General features: G+C 39.0%; 1 protein-coding gene across 2 annotated transcripts in view; it reads right to left on the reverse strand.

Moving 5' to 3' along the window:
* WDFY4 (WDFY family member 4) overlaps nt 1-20,363 on the reverse strand; it is a 120,400-nt gene that overhangs the window by 42,063 nt on the left and 57,974 nt on the right. For both annotated transcript variants that reach the window (XM_085065323.1, XM_085065324.1), the window contains exons 41-46: nt 10,374-10,451; nt 9,237-9,440; nt 8,323-8,374; nt 7,282-7,448; nt 1,916-2,064; nt 667-787 (exon numbers count right to left, since the gene is read on the reverse strand). In XM_085065323.1, the coding sequence (XP_084921449.1) occupies nt 667-787; nt 1,916-2,064; nt 7,282-7,448; nt 8,323-8,374; nt 9,237-9,440; nt 10,374-10,451 (771 nt within the window). The remainder of the gene's footprint in view (nt 1-666; nt 788-1,915; nt 2,065-7,281; nt 7,449-8,322; nt 8,375-9,236; nt 9,441-10,373; nt 10,452-20,363) is intronic.

Genomic DNA, 20,363 nt, shown 5'->3' on the forward strand with positions numbered 1-20,363 from the left:
CTCCATATTTTTGTTAAATCTGTGGATTACTCCTTAGACTGTACCAAAACCCTCTAAAGCAAGTATAGGCTGTAGTGTTGCAAGAAGCTCTAGTTACAACTCTTCTGTGATTCTCCTCACAGATTCACCTAAACAAGACAAAACTGAAAGGGTACCAAGCCGCCTGGTGATGTAGTTCCTGGGTATCACAGCTACAGGCACAGAATCCTCTGTTTTGGCTTATGATTCTTTTATTGAACCACATGCACAGCTTCAAAGTTGTTCCAAGAGGCCCAGCATAAGTGTGTTAGTATACCACAGTCCACTGATGCCATAACTACTAAAGTCTTTGGGAACTGAAAACTACTGAAAGTCAGCTGCTTACTGGTAGCTTGCATCAAAACACAGGAAACTAACTTCAAGTCTAATTTTCAAAAACATTGTGGGAACAACACTGTTAGCCCAACAATTAATAAGCCAACCACTTGTCAGGGTGTTTAAACACTGTGGTGAATAGAGAAAGGAGTTTGTATTAGCAAAGGCTAATGAAGCAATGATGGGACCAAAAGCATTTTGGTAATGAAGCAAAAAAATATCAGCAGTCTTAGTGAAAATTGAGCATTTCAGTCACATGTCATTACTGCCATGGCAGCTCTCCCTCAAATGACTGAGCATGATAATTCCTACCTGCAGGAGAAAGCGCATCAGATGAATCTCTTTGATATCATGATACGAATAACGGGAACACTTCTGGTCTCCCACTGCATGATCTTTATGACATAAGTTGAAAATAAATGGATCACTGATGCTGGAGGAGAAAAATAAAAAGAAAAAAATTAATTTGAAACAAAAAAGACATGGAGAGCCCTCTTGAATATCCAAGTCCTCCCCTAAAGAACAATAACAATGCCAAGAGATATCAAGATCAACTGGGGCATACATAAACTGAAAACAAAGCTACATAAAGCTAAATAACTAAGGCAGATTTTCTACCAGTTACCCAAATAAAGAGCCTGTGGAGGCTAAGGGTCGGTTTGGAGTAATTTTAGTGCATGCAAATAGGCAGACAGCAATGTTTTGCACACATTGAAGTCTGAGAATAAGCAAGGGAAGAAAGTTGTAGGGAGAATCTGAAAGCCCAAGTCGACGGCAAGCATCATGTGGACACACAGCCATTGTAAGCAGCAATGACTGGAATTATTAATTAAGCAATTAATTAATTAATTTAGTTGTGTATATGTATTAAAATTGCTACCTACAGCCTAGCCCATAGAAAATTCCTTAGAAAAACAACCTAAGCTTTTATCAGATCCAGTCCAATCGACCCTTGAGTCACCTGATCAGCTTGACTGATATCGGACATAGTAAGATTTGGATGCAGAGCAGACAGTCAGGTAGTAAAAACGCTGAGCTTCCCACTGGGGTTTGCACATGAGCCCATAGTATGCACAAAGAGCTTGGTCTAACAGACTCATTTTCAGTATTGATCATTTTCAATATATCATGAGTCAGAGACGATAGTGTGCCAAATATTAATTACAGTTCTGTCTTGGAGAAACAAACAAAAAACCTATGAGACAATGAAGCTAAAGGCTCTTTTACTAACTGCTCCATATGAATAAAGATGTGAGCTTCTCAGAAAAAAACTTTAACAACACTGTAAAATAAGTGAAAACCAGCAAGGTATATGTGAGACTGTTCACCATCTCCATCTGTTGAAGATGGGTGTTCTCATGGCATCTCCAAAGTCTGTGAACAAGCACCTCTGTTAGTTATGTCAAAAAATTTTTTGAATAAATGGAAAGGATGGCAAACTTCTTGCTGTGCTATTATTCTGCTTGAAATCCCAGCAAAGTCTGTGCAAATCCCAGGTATCCATGTGCCAATACTGAAGTTGACCAAGCAGATTTCTGGAAGGAAGTAAAGTATGACTCACCTGGACAAGCAGTGACGAGTACAGTAGACTTCCTCCAGAGGGGATAACACAAAGCACTCACAGATGTAAAAGTGCTCTTTGCCAAAGAGCAGCACTCCTTCCAGTGCTGTGTGACCCTGCACAACTGCCACGGAGCACTTGAAAGTCACCTAATATGGAGGCAAGCATAATGAAGCCAGGAGCTGGTAACACAGGAGACAAGGGCAGCAGGGAGCTAGACCCAGTGATGCAGAAGAACATATGTTTCTACCAAAACAGCTGCTATATTGATTGCGAGGTCAATGGGGACGAAGCCACAAAATCGCCGTATGACTTACAGAAGTCCAATCAGAATATATGCATCTATCAATCTAATTATCTTATGGATTTAGATAAATATTCTAAAATATTTTAAAAATCTTCTCTTGACATCCTAAGACTCAATTTCTTGGTTTTAACCCTAACTTAGCCCTTAAAGTAGAAGAATTTCTAAGACACTTTAAAGAATTTCTAAGACAATTTAAAAACATGGGCAATTTTTGAACAAAGTATTTTGTTTATCATATATGCTAGTTTATAGAGAGTTTTCTTGGGAACTGACCAATTTTGATAAAGAAAAGAAAGCCTTTATCCTGGAACATTTTCTATGGTTGAGAGATGGTGCAGAAAGTAAACAAACCAATACAGGGACTGGAAAATGGTGGGGCCTGGAGGTGATGCCTAAAAAAGGCTACCTGAAATAGAGGCCAAGACAAAGTTAGGAGAATAAAAAGTGGACAAATTTATTAAAGGACTTCAAGGTACATTCAGGGCAAGCAAAGCCCCCTTGTGAGGCTACACCCAAAAATGGACGCTGGGTCATGAGCTCCCCGCCTTTTATAAGTTCTGTTGTATTAACAGATTGGCCCTTAATTCTCCAATCATATCCTCAGGCAATGATGTTAACCACCCCAGGCCTGTTCCCCCTGAGTCCACTGTTGTTTACATATTTTCAGGCTCTAGGGAAACAAATGTGTCCTTGGATTTCAATTCAGAGGAAATTGTTTTGGCTAAAGGGGCTGGTAACAAAGGTTTTAATGTTTTTATACTATACCAAGTTACAGATACATGAAGAGTAAAAACTAGAAATTCTTAGGCGTCACAGGAAATTTAAAAGTTCTGATTTTACATCAAGCACTAGTTCATTGCAAAGAATTTCCCTTACATTTAGAAGCATGGAATTCCTTATTTTTGTCTGCTTATAAAATGTTCTATATATACACTCAGCTCCAAAAGCAAAGTACACTGGTTAGTGCAATCAACTGGGAGGATCGAGGTCAACTCAACTTTTTTGTCCAGTTCCAACCGGAACATTCAACCAGTACCTCCTCTGTTCCCAGGGAAGGAGGCAGTACCTAATCATCTATTAGCCCAGCCTGAAAAAACTTGCTCCCAAATTCAAAAAACATTAATACTACCCTACATACTAAGAAAACTGCTCACTGCTGAGCTCCCCCTTTAAATTAACACAACCCCGAATTGCACGCAGTCCGGAAATGAGTGTAAAATTTTGCATGCTGAGTCCATCTCAAGCTGCAAGGACCAGAGGGCTTCATACAAAGGGATTAGAGAGGTGTTTACATAACAGGAAAAGTTTCCTTGTTCAGAAATGTAATGTGATGTTCTTAAGAGAATAGATTGACAAGTATGAGAAGTATCACAAAGTCTGTTTTTCTCTTAAGAGCTCAATGATCTTATCTCTACCAAACTTTGTAAGAACTAGGGAGCTGTATTTTTTTTTTTGGGGGGGGGGGGGCATGCAAAATTGACCCAGAAATGGTATTGGTTTTACTAGATCATGTAAAGTCTGCATGATAATATCTAGAGTAAGTATGGTTCTTCTTTGCTCTTTGCCTTTGTTCCTAACCTCACTATGGAATCAAATCTACAATCTTCTTTGCCATCCCAAAATACATCCCCAGGTCAGCTGAAACAGACCTGCAGTCTTTCACAAGCTTTTAGCCTTTGCTGTCAGGATAACATAAATATTAAATTCATAAGTAAATGAAATAAAATCTTGTTTCCACGTTTAAATACTTTTACTGAAAAGCAATTATTTTACCAACAAATTGAGCTCTTCATTTTGAAATCACTTAGTGGGCACAGAAGGTTGTTTTCTTCATTCTGGGTTTAAGGAAAAAAAAACCAGCCCTGGGAGATTTCTGTGGGTAATTTTTCATGAAAATCTCTTCAATCACTTTCCCGTCTAAATGACTTCTAAGAGGAAGGTAGCATTTTTCCATCACCTCTCCCAAAGGAATGCCTGTCTGCGGGGATATGCCAACCACAGAACTCTCTGGAGTGCCTGCCATTACATGGTTAGAGACATGTTTGCTTGCACTGAGAATACTGGGGAATTAGCAAACCACATGATTTCCTAGAGTAATTAAATAGGAAAAAGATCACTTCTTCCCAAAAGGAAGGTAACTGAATATTGAAACATCAGGCAGTTGCATAAAGCTGCTCCACAGACACAAAGCTGAATTTCCTGAAATTCTAGGAAATCCACCTCATCAAACCCAGAGACACTGTGTGTGGTTTTAGGAGGCCTGCTCATGATCATTAATACGGTGTAGCACAAATAAACACTTTGCTATTGCGCCTAAGGCAGGACCAGGGGCACATTAGCAGACCTTGGGAGAGAGGAAAGAGCATGTATCTCTCTGAAACTCTAAGCTCAAGTATTCTGTGCTCTCCAACCAGAAACCGTCAAGAGTGTCAATTCCCTTTCTTCAATTTTATATTATTTCTTAAAATTTATATAATTATAAAATAGATCTGCATTATTTGAAATACATGAACTCTTGAGCTGAGGGAGTTTTTTCATTTGGGGAATGTGACATATTACTGCTGATGAGTAACAAAGATCTGACAGAGTTGTACTACAGAATCTCCACCAGGACAGTGTTGTACCTGCAAATCTTGTACATTCAGTCTTGCATTGAAACACCAAGCAGCTTGAAATTATCATAAATTAAATAAAAACTTCCATTTTCTGTCAAAACACATCAAAACCCAGTTCGCAAGCTACTAGAATCATTAATCAATGAAGCAAACATGACATAAAATAATTGAATAATTACCGTCTAAGGTATTGCCCAAAGCCCTGCATCTCTTGATTGCTCTGTTAATTCAGATGTACAAGGGAGTTAAAGCTAAAGGCGTAAGTTTTTTTCTTGTTTTTCAGAAGAGCTGTTTCTTAATGTTCCAGTTGCATTTAAGCAAACAGCCTTAAAAGCATATTTGTGCTGGAGTTCAAAAACCAGCTTTCCAAAAGAACTACATGTATGAAGATGCAACGAGTCTTCACAGAGTATTAAAAAATAGCGTAGGGGTTAGCCATCTATTCCTGCAGACTCCAGTAATGTTTGCATGGTCCCTCCAGGGAAAAACACAACAGTTACTCACTCACACACACAGTTACACACTCACTCCCAAGGACTCACCACTCAGGGACTAACCCCTCAGCAATTTCCTTTAGCTTTAACTATATCCGTTTACTTTCTCCTTTATATTCCTTTTCTCTTGCAGGTCAAGTGGCAAATTTATATTGTTTAAATACTCAAGATTATTTTCACAGGAATACCTATGATAAATGTGTTTCTATTCTATTTTTCAAATAATGTAAAAAACTAGCTGATGTTAGCATAGCAATAACCCACCCGCACCCATATTCTCATGAATTAACTTGCTGAGGAACAGAATCTGAACCAAAAACAGTGTCAGTATCATTTGATCTGCTGCTTCTGAAAAAAGCTCTCACACATCAGGGTATGTACAAAGCTATCTGTTTAGTGGCAATACAAAAAAGTAGTACTGGGTGACATTATAAAGCCATGACCACTTTCTGGACAAGGGCTATCTCTGTGTTCCAGAAATCAATCTTGCATGTGCCAAAGCATCACAATGATTTTTTGATGCAGTGTAGGAGATAATATGGCTCCAGTTGCCTGCTTAAAGTGCAAACAGCTCAGGAGGCAGCCACTGACAAGGCAGGGCCGCGGTGCACTAAGTGAGCACAGGACAGCTAATGTCACCCCCTGCTGCTTTTGTTAATACTTCTGTCAGCTCGGCGAGGCAGTGACTGCTGCTGGAAAAAAACATGCCTGGCATTTCTGATGGCTTCCTGCAGAGTTACATGGAGAAGAGACAGACAGCCTGAAGGCTCAAAATGAGATCAGTGCATGGAAAACATGTCTTGCATTTTCATGCCTGTCTCCTTCTGCTAGGGAGAGGTATGGGGAGGAAGGGGCAAAAGAACGAGGGGCAAAGAAATTAATTCTGTTATATAGACAGACTGCACCAACAGCTCTGAGGAAGTCATATTAGAGAGCGCGAGTGGGACCCCCAGCCACTGGCAAAGCATCAAGAAAATCTGGTGATGGTATTGAGACATTAAAATAAAGCAGCTACTTCTATATCTATGTACAACTATCACAGCACTGTGATGACTGAGTTTAAATACTACAAGTATTTGGCTTCCACTATGGGATGCTAGGTCCTGGGCCACTGGGGGAATGATGCCACTGAAAAAAGCAGGTACACTGCAAAAGATCAGGAAATGAGACCAGGTCTCCTCCTCATTTAAACTGACAACATCAAACTTACCATGTTTCTAAGAGTCACCCTTATTTACTCCACAACTCATCTCCCCCCACAATGTTTCTGAACCTGCCTCTTCCTTATAGTGGGAAGAAACCTTGGTGAAGGGCATCCAGTCCAGTAAAAGTGCAAAGAAGGAAAGGAAATGTTTTGACTAGATAACACATGATGGAAGCATCAAAGAGGAAGCATGGAAAGTTTCTGTGGCCTTAGAGGGAAGAATCTGTCCAGTACTCAAGGGGAGACAGAAAGAAAAAGATATGTGAAGGGAAGAAGAAAACATTTTCTGGTATTCTTCAAGAAGACGTGCGAACAGCACTGAACTAGCAACCTATACAAAACTGGCACACTCTTCCAGAGATCATAAATAAATTTGATCTAGGCACTGCTGTGAGCATGAGTATAGGTTGTGGAGCAGAACAGGAATTCTCAGAGTCTCATAATTTGCCATGTCTTGGGCAAATTCAGACAATACTGACTCATAAGAGAATATCTTGGTTGGTATTCCCAATTTTTTTTCTCTTACTTCAAGGAATTAATGTTAATTGCTCTTCACGAAAAGGCTGTATAGGAATTCATACAGAGGTTGGAAAATTGTATTTGCTCTAAGGAAACAGGGAGTGATACTTACTGTAGACTGAATCCACCTGAACCCCAGACTGAAAGGAATAGATGGGACTCCACATCCAATTCACCTTCTAAAATGCCATGTCCCCAGAGAAAATTTTCTAGCTCATCTTTCATACCTTTTCACTCTCTGCAAACTCCTGCAATATAATTTGTCTCTCCACACACAGTTCAAAGAAGTCTTCTGAATGGAAACTTTCATGTAGAGCTGGGAAGAATGTTAGCTGGTTACAATCCAGTCCCCTCTGATCCATCTCCCTCTCTGCTCCATTTAACATCAGCTCTCCTATATCAGTATAAAAGAGATTGCAGTTTTAGTGGCAGCAGGATGACACCAAAAGCATTTGCAATTTAGACTTTCACTCAATATATTCTACCTTGGGAAATAGCACTATTTATCTGCAAAAAACAGACAAGAGAATTAAAATCTGTGACTGCTGAAGGATGCTCATTTCAGGGAACCAAAGACAGATACTTGCATTCAGTCATAATTCAAACGAAATCCCTATAATCGTGGAAGATTAGGAAATTAGGAAAAAATTAAAATTGTAGTCTTTTGGGGACATGGACTGAGCAGGATCTTAAGAAAATCCAAAGAGAGACAAATCATTCATATCTTGCCCAAGCTGTGTCCCAAGTTTTGCAAACTCAAAACTTGCAATGCACGCAGATAGAAAAGGCACAGTTAGCCTTCTTATTGAGGCTGATTGTAACAACTTCATGCAGAAATGACATGGTGCTTCCATCTTGTTTGGAGACTAAAACAATGAGCTCCATTCATGTGTTTGCTAGATGCTAAATATGCAGCATGTACAATGCTGCATATTTTCAATAGCACTTCTTCCCAGTTGAACCAATTGGGAGCTTTCAAGGTTCCCAAAAGTGCCCAACGCTTTCATTTCAAAATACCTTTTCTGCTTTGGACCTTTCAGGTGGCAACAAGAGAACAGCAAATTCTGAAGACAGTTTAAATACCACCTATAAAAATTACACCAGTTTATTCCCAGATGTTACAGTGACTTTTTAGCCCAGAGCACCAACCATAAGGGATTTTTTTTTCTGGATTAAACTGTGACCCAGAACTCCATACATTAATTCTAATTATCTTTGACTGTTCACGTCCACTGACTTGATGATGCAATTTAGCCCTAAAAGGTTACCTGGGTTCACTTCAGCAGGTGAAGTTGTTTCCTTTCTGTTTGCTAGGAGAACCTGAAAAGAGACAAGGTGTGACTAGAGTGGAACATGCAGACAGGTAAACATAACTCAGAACCTTGCTGGCAGAGAAAAACAGATTTAGAAGTTGCAAATAAATGCCTTGGAAATTCAATAAACTCACTGGAAAGGAAAAAAAAGTCATTGGAAAGGAACCCAAAGGAACAAATGTCAACAATTCAGCAAAAGGACTACTATCTTTTCAAAGAAGACCCTGCATGAGGCCAATTACAGGATAAAAATCATACCACTCAATCTACAGAAAACTGCCAGAACCCAAGAAGCACATAAAAGCTGAAAATGCCCTAGATATGGGAACATTATATTAAAGTGCTTCAGCACTCTTATAGGATTTGGCACTTTGACATTAGAGAAACAGACAGTAGTAAATACCCCACAGACACAGTTCAATCTTAGTTTAAACCACCCCATTTCCCTTTTTTGTCATTCACTGCTTCCAGCAGCAGTAGTAGGCATATGAATAATAGGACAGTGCAGCCTTCTAACTGGACTCTGCTGCACACATTGGGAAGCACTATATCTTGAGATATTATTAGCAGAAGAGTATGGACAGATTACACTGTCACCTGTTTGGAGAGATTTTGTACAAGCAGAGGAAAAATTGTTCTATTGCAGCCTTTCTTACCTCTCAAAACCAGTCCCCTTCAGTGGGTTCTCTGTGCATGGAACAGCATATTGAGAAGTCAGGTGATAAGGACCAGAGGAAAGGTATTTGCTAAAGGTTGGACTCTATGATCTTGCAGCTCTTTGCTCTTTTCCAACATTAATGATTCTGTAATTCTATAACCTCACCAGCAACTATTACATAAATTATGAACCTCCTGCAAAAGCTTTCTACCTCACTCTTTGTTCGCATCCTTGTCACTCTGGTGTTCACATGCTGAATCCTCCTCCTCATTCGCGAAGGCCCCTCAAAACAATCAAGAATCCATCGTGGCTCTAAGGACTGTGAGGTGTCTCTCCATGGGCCCCTTCTGTAGAAAAGTTGCTCCTCAAGTATCATCCAGTCCTTGGCTGCTTTGCTGTAAGCACACTGCTGCATCTGTGGGACAGAACCACTTTGTGCCAGCTTTTGGACACTTCCCTCCTCTCAGCCAGCAGTAGCACCACCCCAGTGATTCAGAGCAATCTACCAACCCACCAGATAGGACCACTGCAGAGGGAGTGCTGCAGACCTAGCAAACAAGTCCAACTCACCCCTGGAAGTGTGCTGCAGGAGATGTTCTTAGTGATAAACTAGTGATAGTCTGACTAGATGATATAGTGAAAAATATAAGCATGTCACAAACTTGAAAATGACTGCTTTCATTAAATTTTCAAATCAAAAGCAGTGAACCAGGAGAACCACATCCCAGAGATTTTTATTCACTCCATTTTTTTCTGGCAAATGTGTGTGACAAATGGCAACAACTGTATTCACAGAAAACAGTTTGAATGTCTCAGTCATAAGAATACTATGCTCTCTCTGACAAAGGCATAAATTTAATTATTTCTACTTAGATGTTGTGTGCAAGGAGTTGGGGAGCATTAAAATATCAATTTAAAGGAGAGAAGAGGTGAGAATTTCAAAGAGGCAAAAGTTTGTTGGTCTCTGATGGCCCAACCTGAAACAGAAGCATACCTCTGTCATTTTACTGTCTGTGAGCTTAAGATCTATTTTAAAAGCTCTATTGGCTACTACAGGGAAAAAAAAAAAGGCCAAAATCCTCATTTTCATTTCTGCCATTGGAAGAGCAGAATAATTAATTTAAACAAAGGAAAAGACACTCCTGAAAATAAAGTGGGGAATCCAATTTCTGAGTGATGCTGTATTACACTTCAGTGGTATGTCAGGAAAGGAATGTTGGCTCATCAACTCTCAGCAATTCTTTAGGCACAATATTAATCTCACTTCTAAAACACTCAGTCTTTCAGGGTAGTCCAAGAGTAACCCTTAAATAACAACAATTTGTTGCCCAGTGTTCCTGTCCTGTACCTGTATGTGGTCCTTGTACAGAGATGCATACAGCTCCTGCCCAACTCTTCGGTACTGTTCCATACATGACACAAATCCCTAGAAGAAACATCAGAACACATTGCACTAAGGTGCTGCAGGTGTAAATCCTGTGAGGGGCAGAAGCAGGCATTATTTGCTCTGTCTTTTATTAGAACAATTAAGGAATATGGCATGTCTGCAAGTCTGATGGCTCTGCAGACAGTGTAGTGATGAATCAATCACCTGAGAGCAAGTTGCTCACTTACACAGGGAATATAAACTTGGACATGATCTTAACAAAGGTCATTAGTGGAAATACTCAGAAGTTTCTCAGAAGGAGAAAGAAAACAGCAAACACAATTTAGGGCTGCTCTTTTTGGAGTTGAATTAGTGCTGCAAGTAGCATAAATGACAATTATCTCTTGTAGAGACCCCGACTGAGGTAAGGATCTATAGTGATCCATCTGATCCTTTCTGCATAAACAAAGTCCAAACAAAGGTATGGTCCATGTCCTCTTTCTTAAGACAGGAAATTAACTGTTTCCTAACACATTTTTGAGATTTAGGAGCTTAAGTCCTCTGGCAAAAAGTGACTTGGTGTATAAAAACACTACTTAATGTGATTGTAATGCAGGGATGTCTGAGCTAGCTCCAAAACTGGAAACTTTTAGAGCTGTGATAGTGCAAGGTGACATCCATAACAACACCCTCTGCTCCACAATGTTACTGCAGACATTTTTTTTTCCTAATCGGAGAGGGAAAGAATGTGGAAAGGCTGAGTGTGTAGCTGAAGCATTAAACAAACAGAAAAAAAAAATAAAGGAACCAAGAATGGTTGACCATTAAGTGCATTACAGAGAGTATCACAAGTGCATGTCCTTTGATAAATACCTGAGGATTAGATGTGGCAGAGAAGGCAGAAGCTACTCAGAGATTATACAAGAGAGGTGAGTGCCCCCAGTGCCATATGAAAGCTGTCACATCCAGCTGCACTTCCCTGACAAAGGTGAGATTGTTGGGAGTTACAGCACGAAGCTAAACTTGCTGCCAAGTCCCAGCCTCTTACTACCTAAAGCCATGCATCAGGTAGGTAACTTTCAAATGCATGGACTCTGCCACGCTGGCAGAGATCACTTGCAGCAAACTGTCTGGCTGCTGCTTGCACTGGACCCTAATTAAGTTAACACACAAGGCCTGGGTGTTGTGCTGATTACTGCTGGCTGCTAGCCAGGTCTGTAACCCTGCCGCGAAGTCACATTTATTGGTGTTTCCCTGCAGGAAGCTCCTGTTTTACACTGATGAAAGTCATTATATTTTTGTTTGTTTAAAGCATCATTAAACCTGTAATCACAGTTGTGGCCTCACAAAACTATTCCATAATTCATATAAAACTCCCATAAAGGCTGACCTAGAAAGCAACAGCATCTCTCTGCTGTTAAACCAGTCCCAGTATAAGAGAAGAACTGAGATCCAAGCTCTATGTGGACTTAAGACAAAACCATTCAGAACTGAAAACCAATACCTCCATTTTAGATATTCACAGGCTATTCAAGCCAAGTCACTGCTCTACTGGCAGCTGTTTCAAAGTTGCACATTGTCTGTATTTCACTCATAGTCATCAGTCAGACCCTTAAGATCAAAGCCCATATTGCAAAGATTCTCACTGACCCAGCTCCTAGCACTTGAAACATATGAACAGTCCTAAGAAGAAAAAATTCTGCTTGCTACATCTGGTCAACTGAAGACTAACCACTTTGGCTTCCAAATGAGCTACAGCTAGCCAGCTTCAACCAGATGAACATGTCCCTGTTGGTCCCACAGGAAAACCATCTGGTTGTAAAGTGAAATGAGCAGTTAACAAAATTGGAGAGGACTGTGATTGGAAGGAAAAAAAAAAGCCACACAAACCAAACCAACACACAAAAGCAAAACCTGAAAAAGATATCCAATAAACATGGAGAACATAGACCAGGGTACTGTTTACTAAGTGTTCAGTCAAAACAATTACACTGTAATGCTTAATTAACAACTAGCGCAAACAAGTTTCTAAAAAATAAACAGATTCTATTAAAAATTGTAGGTGGTTATCCTTCAAAAGAGCAACTTTTTATGGAGTAGAGTAAATAGAACAGTGCCACAGTAAAAGCTTTTTTGAACAAGAGCGTGGCAGCTTTGATAATCATTAATGTAGTGTTACATAAGGTTTGAGTTTCATATGTAGAAAAGCAAGTTTAAATGTAAGAAATATAAGGTGCATTTTAGGGAAAGGCATACTAAAGGGCCTTTTTGATCAACCCTTTCTTAAAAATCTGAGTATGAAACCATGCTTTAAGTCTTTTTTTATACAGATTTCTCTACTTTGCAGCCTTAGGCAATCCCATTGTAAGTAGAATCAGATCATTTCACTGCCACATATTCCCCAGCCAATATTTAGAGCTTGAAAATGTGATAGAATTTACAAGTTATATTCCTATTAAAAAACCAAAACCAATCACAGACTCAAAACCTGTTTCTTCTCTTGCTGCATTGAGTCCTCAAATAAGGGAGAAAATGATTAGCACTGAGGAAATCCAGAGTGTGAATTTTCTATAACTTCTTTCAACTAAAGCAATTGAGAGACTGTTTATAATGAGAAAAGAAAAAAAGAAAAGAAAAAAATAAAAGATTGAGGTGTGACTTATAAGTTAACAAAACTCTACTGAGCTTTGGAATGCTTTATGTCTGATTTTTGAAAATATATATAGATCACTTAACACTCCCGCACCTCATAAATATTCAGGCTTGCCATAATAAACTCATATTGCATGATACAGACACTGCATGTACCACAGTTCTTTCCTCAAGAAACATTATGTCATCAGGCCTCTGCACTTGGAAGCTTTCTTTTTATGTGTTCTGTTACAGACTATACATGCACGCAAAAGTATGTGCCAAAACTCTTAATACATGAAAATAAACTTCAAGACAAAATAATTTTGGACTTGTAAGAGACACAAGGAAAACCCAAATGTTTAAACCCCTTGCTGTGTCAGTGGCAGTGCCAAAGAGTTTTTGCATGACAGAAACAAATCTGATGACCCTGACTGAAGAAATCACTGTGTTTAGGGATATGCTTGGGCATGCATTTCACAACTTTTATGTACAGGCTGTCTGCTAGTGAAGGGGGGCAGACCCGCTTTCAATCCAAACATTAAAGGTATCAACACACAGACAACATATATGCAGCACTTGAATCTCAAAAATGCCAATTAAAAATATTTAAAATCTTTATGGAACATGACTCCAAAAGAAGGAAATGGGAAATTTGCATCATTAGAATGAAGAATATTACATTATACCAATGTGGTGCACTTCACATCTGGAATCAAACAGAAAAGGAGATGAAATAGAACACTGAGTAAATGCCATTTTATAAAGAGGAAATTGTTCAGTTTTTCTTAAGCATATATTTCCTGGCGGCTCAACATTAAATGGCACCCACTTATGGTGCAGTATTGCTCTTCTCAGCAGCCCCATATCCCACCTCTGTCCACTGAACTGCATGCCTTAGCCAGTGTAGGGATGTGACATAGTCAGGAGGAAGAGAGTTTCTCACAAAGGCAAATGACTTTTGCAGGCATCATCTAGAGACAATAAAGTTTTCATGGAACAGTCCTGAACCACTATGACTTACACAGGCACAGAGCCAGACTGTCAGTAAAGTTTTGAGCCTAAACTCTTTGGAGATATGAAAACTATCTTCTTTATTCATGGCAGTTATCATGCTCCTCCTTTTTCCACACATCTAACCAGAACGTGCAATTAATGCTCACAACTCCTGGTCCTTCCTTGCTAAATCAATCAATCCCTTCCTCATCAGGCTCGCTAGCAGAGGACAGGATTAAAATTATCATGGCAGCTTTACAGAGAAGCATTTGAGTGCTATGGTAAACTACTAGAGCTGGGGGAAGTCTCCAGTGCACCAGCCCTGTTCAATTCAAATAGAGACAAAGTGCAGAACATCTCCAAATCTGCTCCTGCTACTAAATCTGACTCAGAGACCAGGTACACTGATACTCTGTGCAAACAATAAGCCACCCATCTTGAGACCAGATTACTTTTCAAGTAGGTGACTATGCACTTGGCACCAAGTAGGTTCATTTCATAAGAGGAAAAATTGTTACATTACTCCTCAAGTAACAATCATTAAGCTAGGGCAGATAATGTTTTCCTTAGCAGATTAAAGAGTGGTTTATCCTAGTCCTTCACATACACTCTCCACACTGAGGGTTGTTTGCAAGTTCTTTTGAATCACAAAATTGTTATTGCTGTGTGGATTTTATTGTTGCTTTGCCAAAATTCATTTAGCTTTTCGACAGACTGAGTTCCAGCAGTTAAGTGTTGCATGGAAGCTTCGTGCCTCAACCCACTAGGAGGCTAATGCACTGTGCCAACTGCTCCTAAGGATCATGGATGGATTCCTGGCATTGCCAGTTGTTTGGGGAATAGCAGACCTAATGAGAAAATCCTCCATATTTCAGTGCACCATAAATGTACCCACACACAGGGACGGGTTTCAAAGGGTAAACCAAAGTGTGGTGTGTACATGTGATGAGACTTCCACACTGTATTTATCAGCTAAGCCCAGGCAGTGCAGAAGCCAGTCTACTTCTATAGCAACCCCAGGTCTGTATGTGTGCGCGCATGCACACAGCCCTGCAACAGATGATACTACTGAACAGATTATTTCCTGGGAGAAGAGATAACTTGCCTCCTAATAGCAAAAAGCACAATGTGAGTCAAAGCATGTTTGTTCTTTATTCCTATCGCTGAGAATGGCTTCTGTGACTTTGGGATAATTCATTCAAACTCTTGAGGACTCAGTTTCCATCCTGTTACAGGAGAGGTATTAGATTTTATCTCTGAAGTGAAAGGTAAAGGTCAGACTTTAGTATTATGGGGAATAGCAGTGGAGTCTCTTCTTGCCTTCACTTGTTCTTACTCACTGTTTTCCTATTTCTATTTAAAATGCTGAAGTCCTACAGGTGTATGTAACTTAGGGCTTTATTACACACTATTATGTAAATGCGTTTGTCCAGCAGCCTCATGCACTGGCATTTTCTGATTACATTTGAATCATGGCTTTTATTTAAGCAAAATGTGCCCTTCTAATCCTTTGGCTGATGAAAGAATTCTGTAAACATCAGTGTATGCTTAGAGGTCAGAGTACGAAAAAAGGAAACATCTCTCTCCTGACCCATAAAAATACCAGTTTTCCTAAAATGACTTAAATTTAAAGGTGACAGGATTACTTCTGGAGTTTTTTAGTGCATGTAGTTCAAGCTGCTCTGCAGCAGAAAGCATAAATAGAATACAGATAGATACAAGCAAACTTTTTAATTTGGCTAGCAAAGATGAGAGCAACAAGAAATGAATGGTCACAGAGTTCAGCACAGTTAGCAACCTCTGCCCTCACTTAGAAGAAATATCTAAGTCAATCTCACAGAGATTTCTAGAATCTCCCTTGATTTTGTGTTCTTTACTTTTCAGTTTAAATTGACACTTCAGTCTTTTGAATTCAAACCATTTCTTTCGGAAATCATGATGAATAAAATGCTGAATCAAAAAACTGGAAGAAAACAGACATATTTGAACCAAGAAATATGAAAAATTGTTTGTCTGTGTATTCAGCAAAGAAAAGATGTTTCAGTGGATAGCAATTGTTTCTAGGGTTTTTCTGCAACCAAATAAAACTCGTCTTTCATCCACATTAACACCATTCGACTCATTTGGCAGCACCTCTGTTATGGGAAACTAGAACTCTGCAACCAGCAGCTCCTGAAACATGAGACTTTGATGAGCTTTAAATATTAAATTCCACTTGCCGAAATCCTATATCCAAGCTTAAACCTGACCCAGACACAATCTCTAGCTTGAAAGGCAAAAGTATATTTTACTTTTAAAACAATATGCGGGAGAAGTAACAGGCAACATTTCCATACAACTTGTAATTCAATGAAGGGACTTCCCTCCCACAGAAGACCACTGAGTTTAAAAACACAGGAAAACTCCCTCTGAAGAGCTACCCACAAAAAAATTTGTAAGTCATATCTCTTACGTTTCAGGTTTTGAAATGAAACTGATATAAATCAAGAAAGAAACAATTTTGCTAGGATAGGTTTTCTACTGTGATAGCACTGTGCTATCACACGCCATCTCCTGTAGCAACCTCTGTTGAATTTTTAGGGGACAGACTGAGGGACCTGTGCACCTGAGTCAGCCTAAAGATTTGTATTCATCATACAGTTACATTCCAATTCTCAGCTAAACAACTATCTTCAGTGAATGGGGGAAATTATTCCCCTACATTTCAGAAAGTCTAGTCATTTGTATCACGTAATATGAAATAGCTCTGTATTTTATGTTTTCATGCAATTCTTATCTCACACTGACCTGTTGAATTATTTCTTTATGATCTTGCAAACAATCTGAAAATGATAAATGAGCAGTGTGTGACATGTGTGTAAGAGGACATGAAAATTTTTTGTTCAAAGTTAAAGAAACTTTTTTTCAGCTTGCTATGGCATGCTGTAATTTAGCTTTGAGCCAGTTATTTAACAAGACAATAATATTATAATGGAAATTGTTTAATATACATCATTAATAGTAAAGTGCCTGCTTTCACTGAAGTAAAAAAAAGTGTGCTATAAGCAGTTTTGAAATGAATATTTGATTCCAAAGTTCCCTTGTGCGTTTAATGACATGCTAATTTACATTTTAATTACTTCCTAAGAAATCAGAGCATTTGTTGACAGAAGAACATAATGTCAACTTCACGGTGCACTGTTGGTGGATAGTTAATGAACTTAATTAGATAATTAGTGATGTTAATTATCCTTTTATTATGAAGATAAACATGTTACACAAATGATGTTCTTTTCAAAGAAATATCATTAAATTTTTGCTTGTTTTAACTCAGTTAACTTGAAAAGCTGATAAAAGACCAACTGAGTGATTGGTAAGGAAAAGATTTAGGTAAAGTTTCTGGCTTTGCAATTACAAGTGAAGACTGGGATTAAAAAGACCTTTTCTATTTCACATTATATGGGCCTTTGGCATAGAGGAATGCAATTAATCAACGAAAACAGTAGAGGACAGACATGATCAGGCCTCCGGTAAAACTGAGGAGGCTCTGCATTTCATGTAAAGAATAATAGCTATATCTACAGCTCTGAGGCAGTGTGTCTTACAGGAGTTAGAAATATGGTGCTCGTAAAGAACCTCAGGAGAAGGAAAAGCTGTTGACTGATTTACAGTTGACTGAAATACAATTGTTACAGTGGTCCTTTGCTGCTCTTGCAGCTTTTTGATGATATCAAAAACAATCACAGTCATTGCTAACCTAAAAATTAAATACATATTCTACATTTTGAGAGCAAAACTTGGGGAGAGGGGGGAAGGACGAAAAAGATCAAGAGATCAAAAGGCTCACATTGAAACAGGAAAGTCAGTGATTTGAAAACCTTTGGCACTGTATTCAGTCTTACAGACCTCCCTGCTGGCAGATTTGCCGAACTCTGTCACCTGCAAGCATCAAAAAATCCAGCTTTGTACAGTGCTCCTCTTGCTCCTGCACGACTGCTCAGACTTCCAAGAAAGTACAAAACAGCAATTACCCAAGCAGATCATTGCCATTCTACTACCAGAAATGTAATTACACTCTCTTTTCTAACTGATCATGCCTCCTAGACAAAGACACAAGCAAAGCATTAGATAGCACAATAGATTCAGAAATATGCAGAAAACACAGATGCACTTGATGACTAATTCTCATACTTGCCACCAAATAGCAGGAAATTGGCTTTGCTGATGATGAAGAACATGAGCAAAAGTACAGCGGAAACATGGGGCCTGATCCTTTGCTGGAGAGAGTACTTTGAATTTTGCTTATTTTTCCAGACTCAGGATCGGGTCTCAAAAGTACACTTCCTATCTGGTAAATAACAACAGGGAAAAATTTAAAAGGAGTGTTTTGCTGCTTGTTTTTTTTTTGTTGTAATCTGCAGCAAATACTACTTCTGCTTCAACATCCCTTTATTTTTCAATCGATAAAGGAATCAAATTAATAACCCAGAAAACAACCCATTTATTCTTTCTACTAGGCACACCTCTGAACTCCTGGAAGAATTTCTGCACTTCTCTCACTAAATTTTGCTCAGTTAGGAGCACATGTTGTTATTTTACCATGCGATTTAAATTCTTTGTTCTGCACTATGTAGTTCTATTGTTATTTTTCCTTTAATCTCCATGTTTCAACCAGGTGCCTATTGCTGTAGGATGTAAGTCCGTAACTGGCAGTAGTGAAGACAGAGGCCATTAGTGAACACAGAAGTCACCTGACACAAAAAGTGATAGAAAATAACATTGCAGCATTTTTTAAAGAGACTACCAAAGTGGTAAAAAAATGAGTTAGAAGCACAAACACTCTATACTTTTAATATAAGTTTTTTAATGTGAGTAAGTGTATGAAGGAAGAGGGCTGTTGACAGGCAACTAAATTTACTTCCTCTTAGATTTCACCTCTCTAAAAAGTGCATCAAATTCTGAAAGACAGGCTGGAGGGAGAAACGGGGAGAAGAAAGGGGAGAAGAACATTTGGAACTGTAGCTTCATATCTCATTTAGAAGAACAATTTATCAGAGCTGTGGAGCTGTCAGTAGTTGACATGATAAGGAATAACACCAAGTGAGTAATGTTTCTTCCAAACCCAGCTCCTTTAATTACAAGCAGCTTCCTTGCAGAAGAGAGACAGAAGATGTAGAAACACCAATTTCATGCACTTGTGCCTGAATAATGTCTCCGTGCTGCCTTTTCCAGATGGCAACCTTTTCACTGGAGGAACTAATGATGTGGGCATATTTAGGGAAAAACCAATAACAGAGTCTTTAACCTTCAACAGCAAAAAGCATGTTGTACAAAATGTTCCTTGGGATACATTTACAAATATCAATTACATTGCTCACTGAGGTGTAATCAGCTGTAATAATCAAAATTAATTTTAAAAAATAATTAAACAGACCCCAGGGCAAATAGTCGACACTCTTGTAGTATGACATCACAGTATACATATGTACCTGGGAAGAACTTGCTCACTCTGTAAGCAGCAAAGTGATTTTAAGGAATGAGAAGGATTCTGTGGCATGCTGAAAAATACCTTGCAGTTCAGTAAGGTACTATCAGACATATTAGCTAGGTATCATAGTGTTCCTGGTCAACACACCTGGAAGTGAACCAGGCATCACCTGGCATAAAGCTGCAATCTCACATGGCTGGAGCCTAGAAGGTTAAGGATCCCTAAAGTGATGCTAATACTAGACTCATTGTCTCCTCAGGAGGAGAAAAAAGCCTTTAATACGTTGAGCATCACAGTAGCACAAGCTTGGTTTAAAGCTCGGAGTACTCTGTCGATGCACTTGTGCCCTATACTATAGCTAGTTACTCTATCCCTAGTACACTTGAACAAATAGCATCTATCTGGTGCTTTTTATTTCCATTTTTGACAAATGATCAGCAAAAACATGGAAGTGGCCCTCTCTTTCAGCAAAGGAGGAGCTCACACATGGAAAAGATAGTTCACCTTCACTGCTGACAGTAGGAATTATGCATACTCGACAACCCCATCCATGGATTATATACCAAGAGTTCTTTCCTTATCTCTAGGGGCTAAACTAAAATTTGGACCTTCAATACTTCATATTGAGTAGGAAATGTAAAGACAGTACTATAGTAATACCTGAGCCTTTCTACTAATTCAGTGCCTGAAGGACAAGGTTTACATAGGTAATGCAAATCAAAAGCAGCAGCAAAGCTGGCATCTCCTCACCTTGCTCCACCCCAAGCAGAGCCCTGTAAGCCCTGGGGTCTGTTTAATTATTTTTTAATTACAGGTTGTAAGCCCTGTAAGCACAAACATATCCAGGCTGCTTAGGTTTTTCCTTTCAATTGCCATAA

Source organism: Lichenostomus cassidix, chromosome 6 (genome assembly GCF_008360975.1).
Source record: "Lichenostomus cassidix isolate B80296 chromosome 6, HeHo_3.0, whole genome shotgun sequence".
NCBI lineage: Eukaryota > Metazoa > Chordata > Aves > Passeriformes > Meliphagidae > Lichenostomus > Lichenostomus cassidix.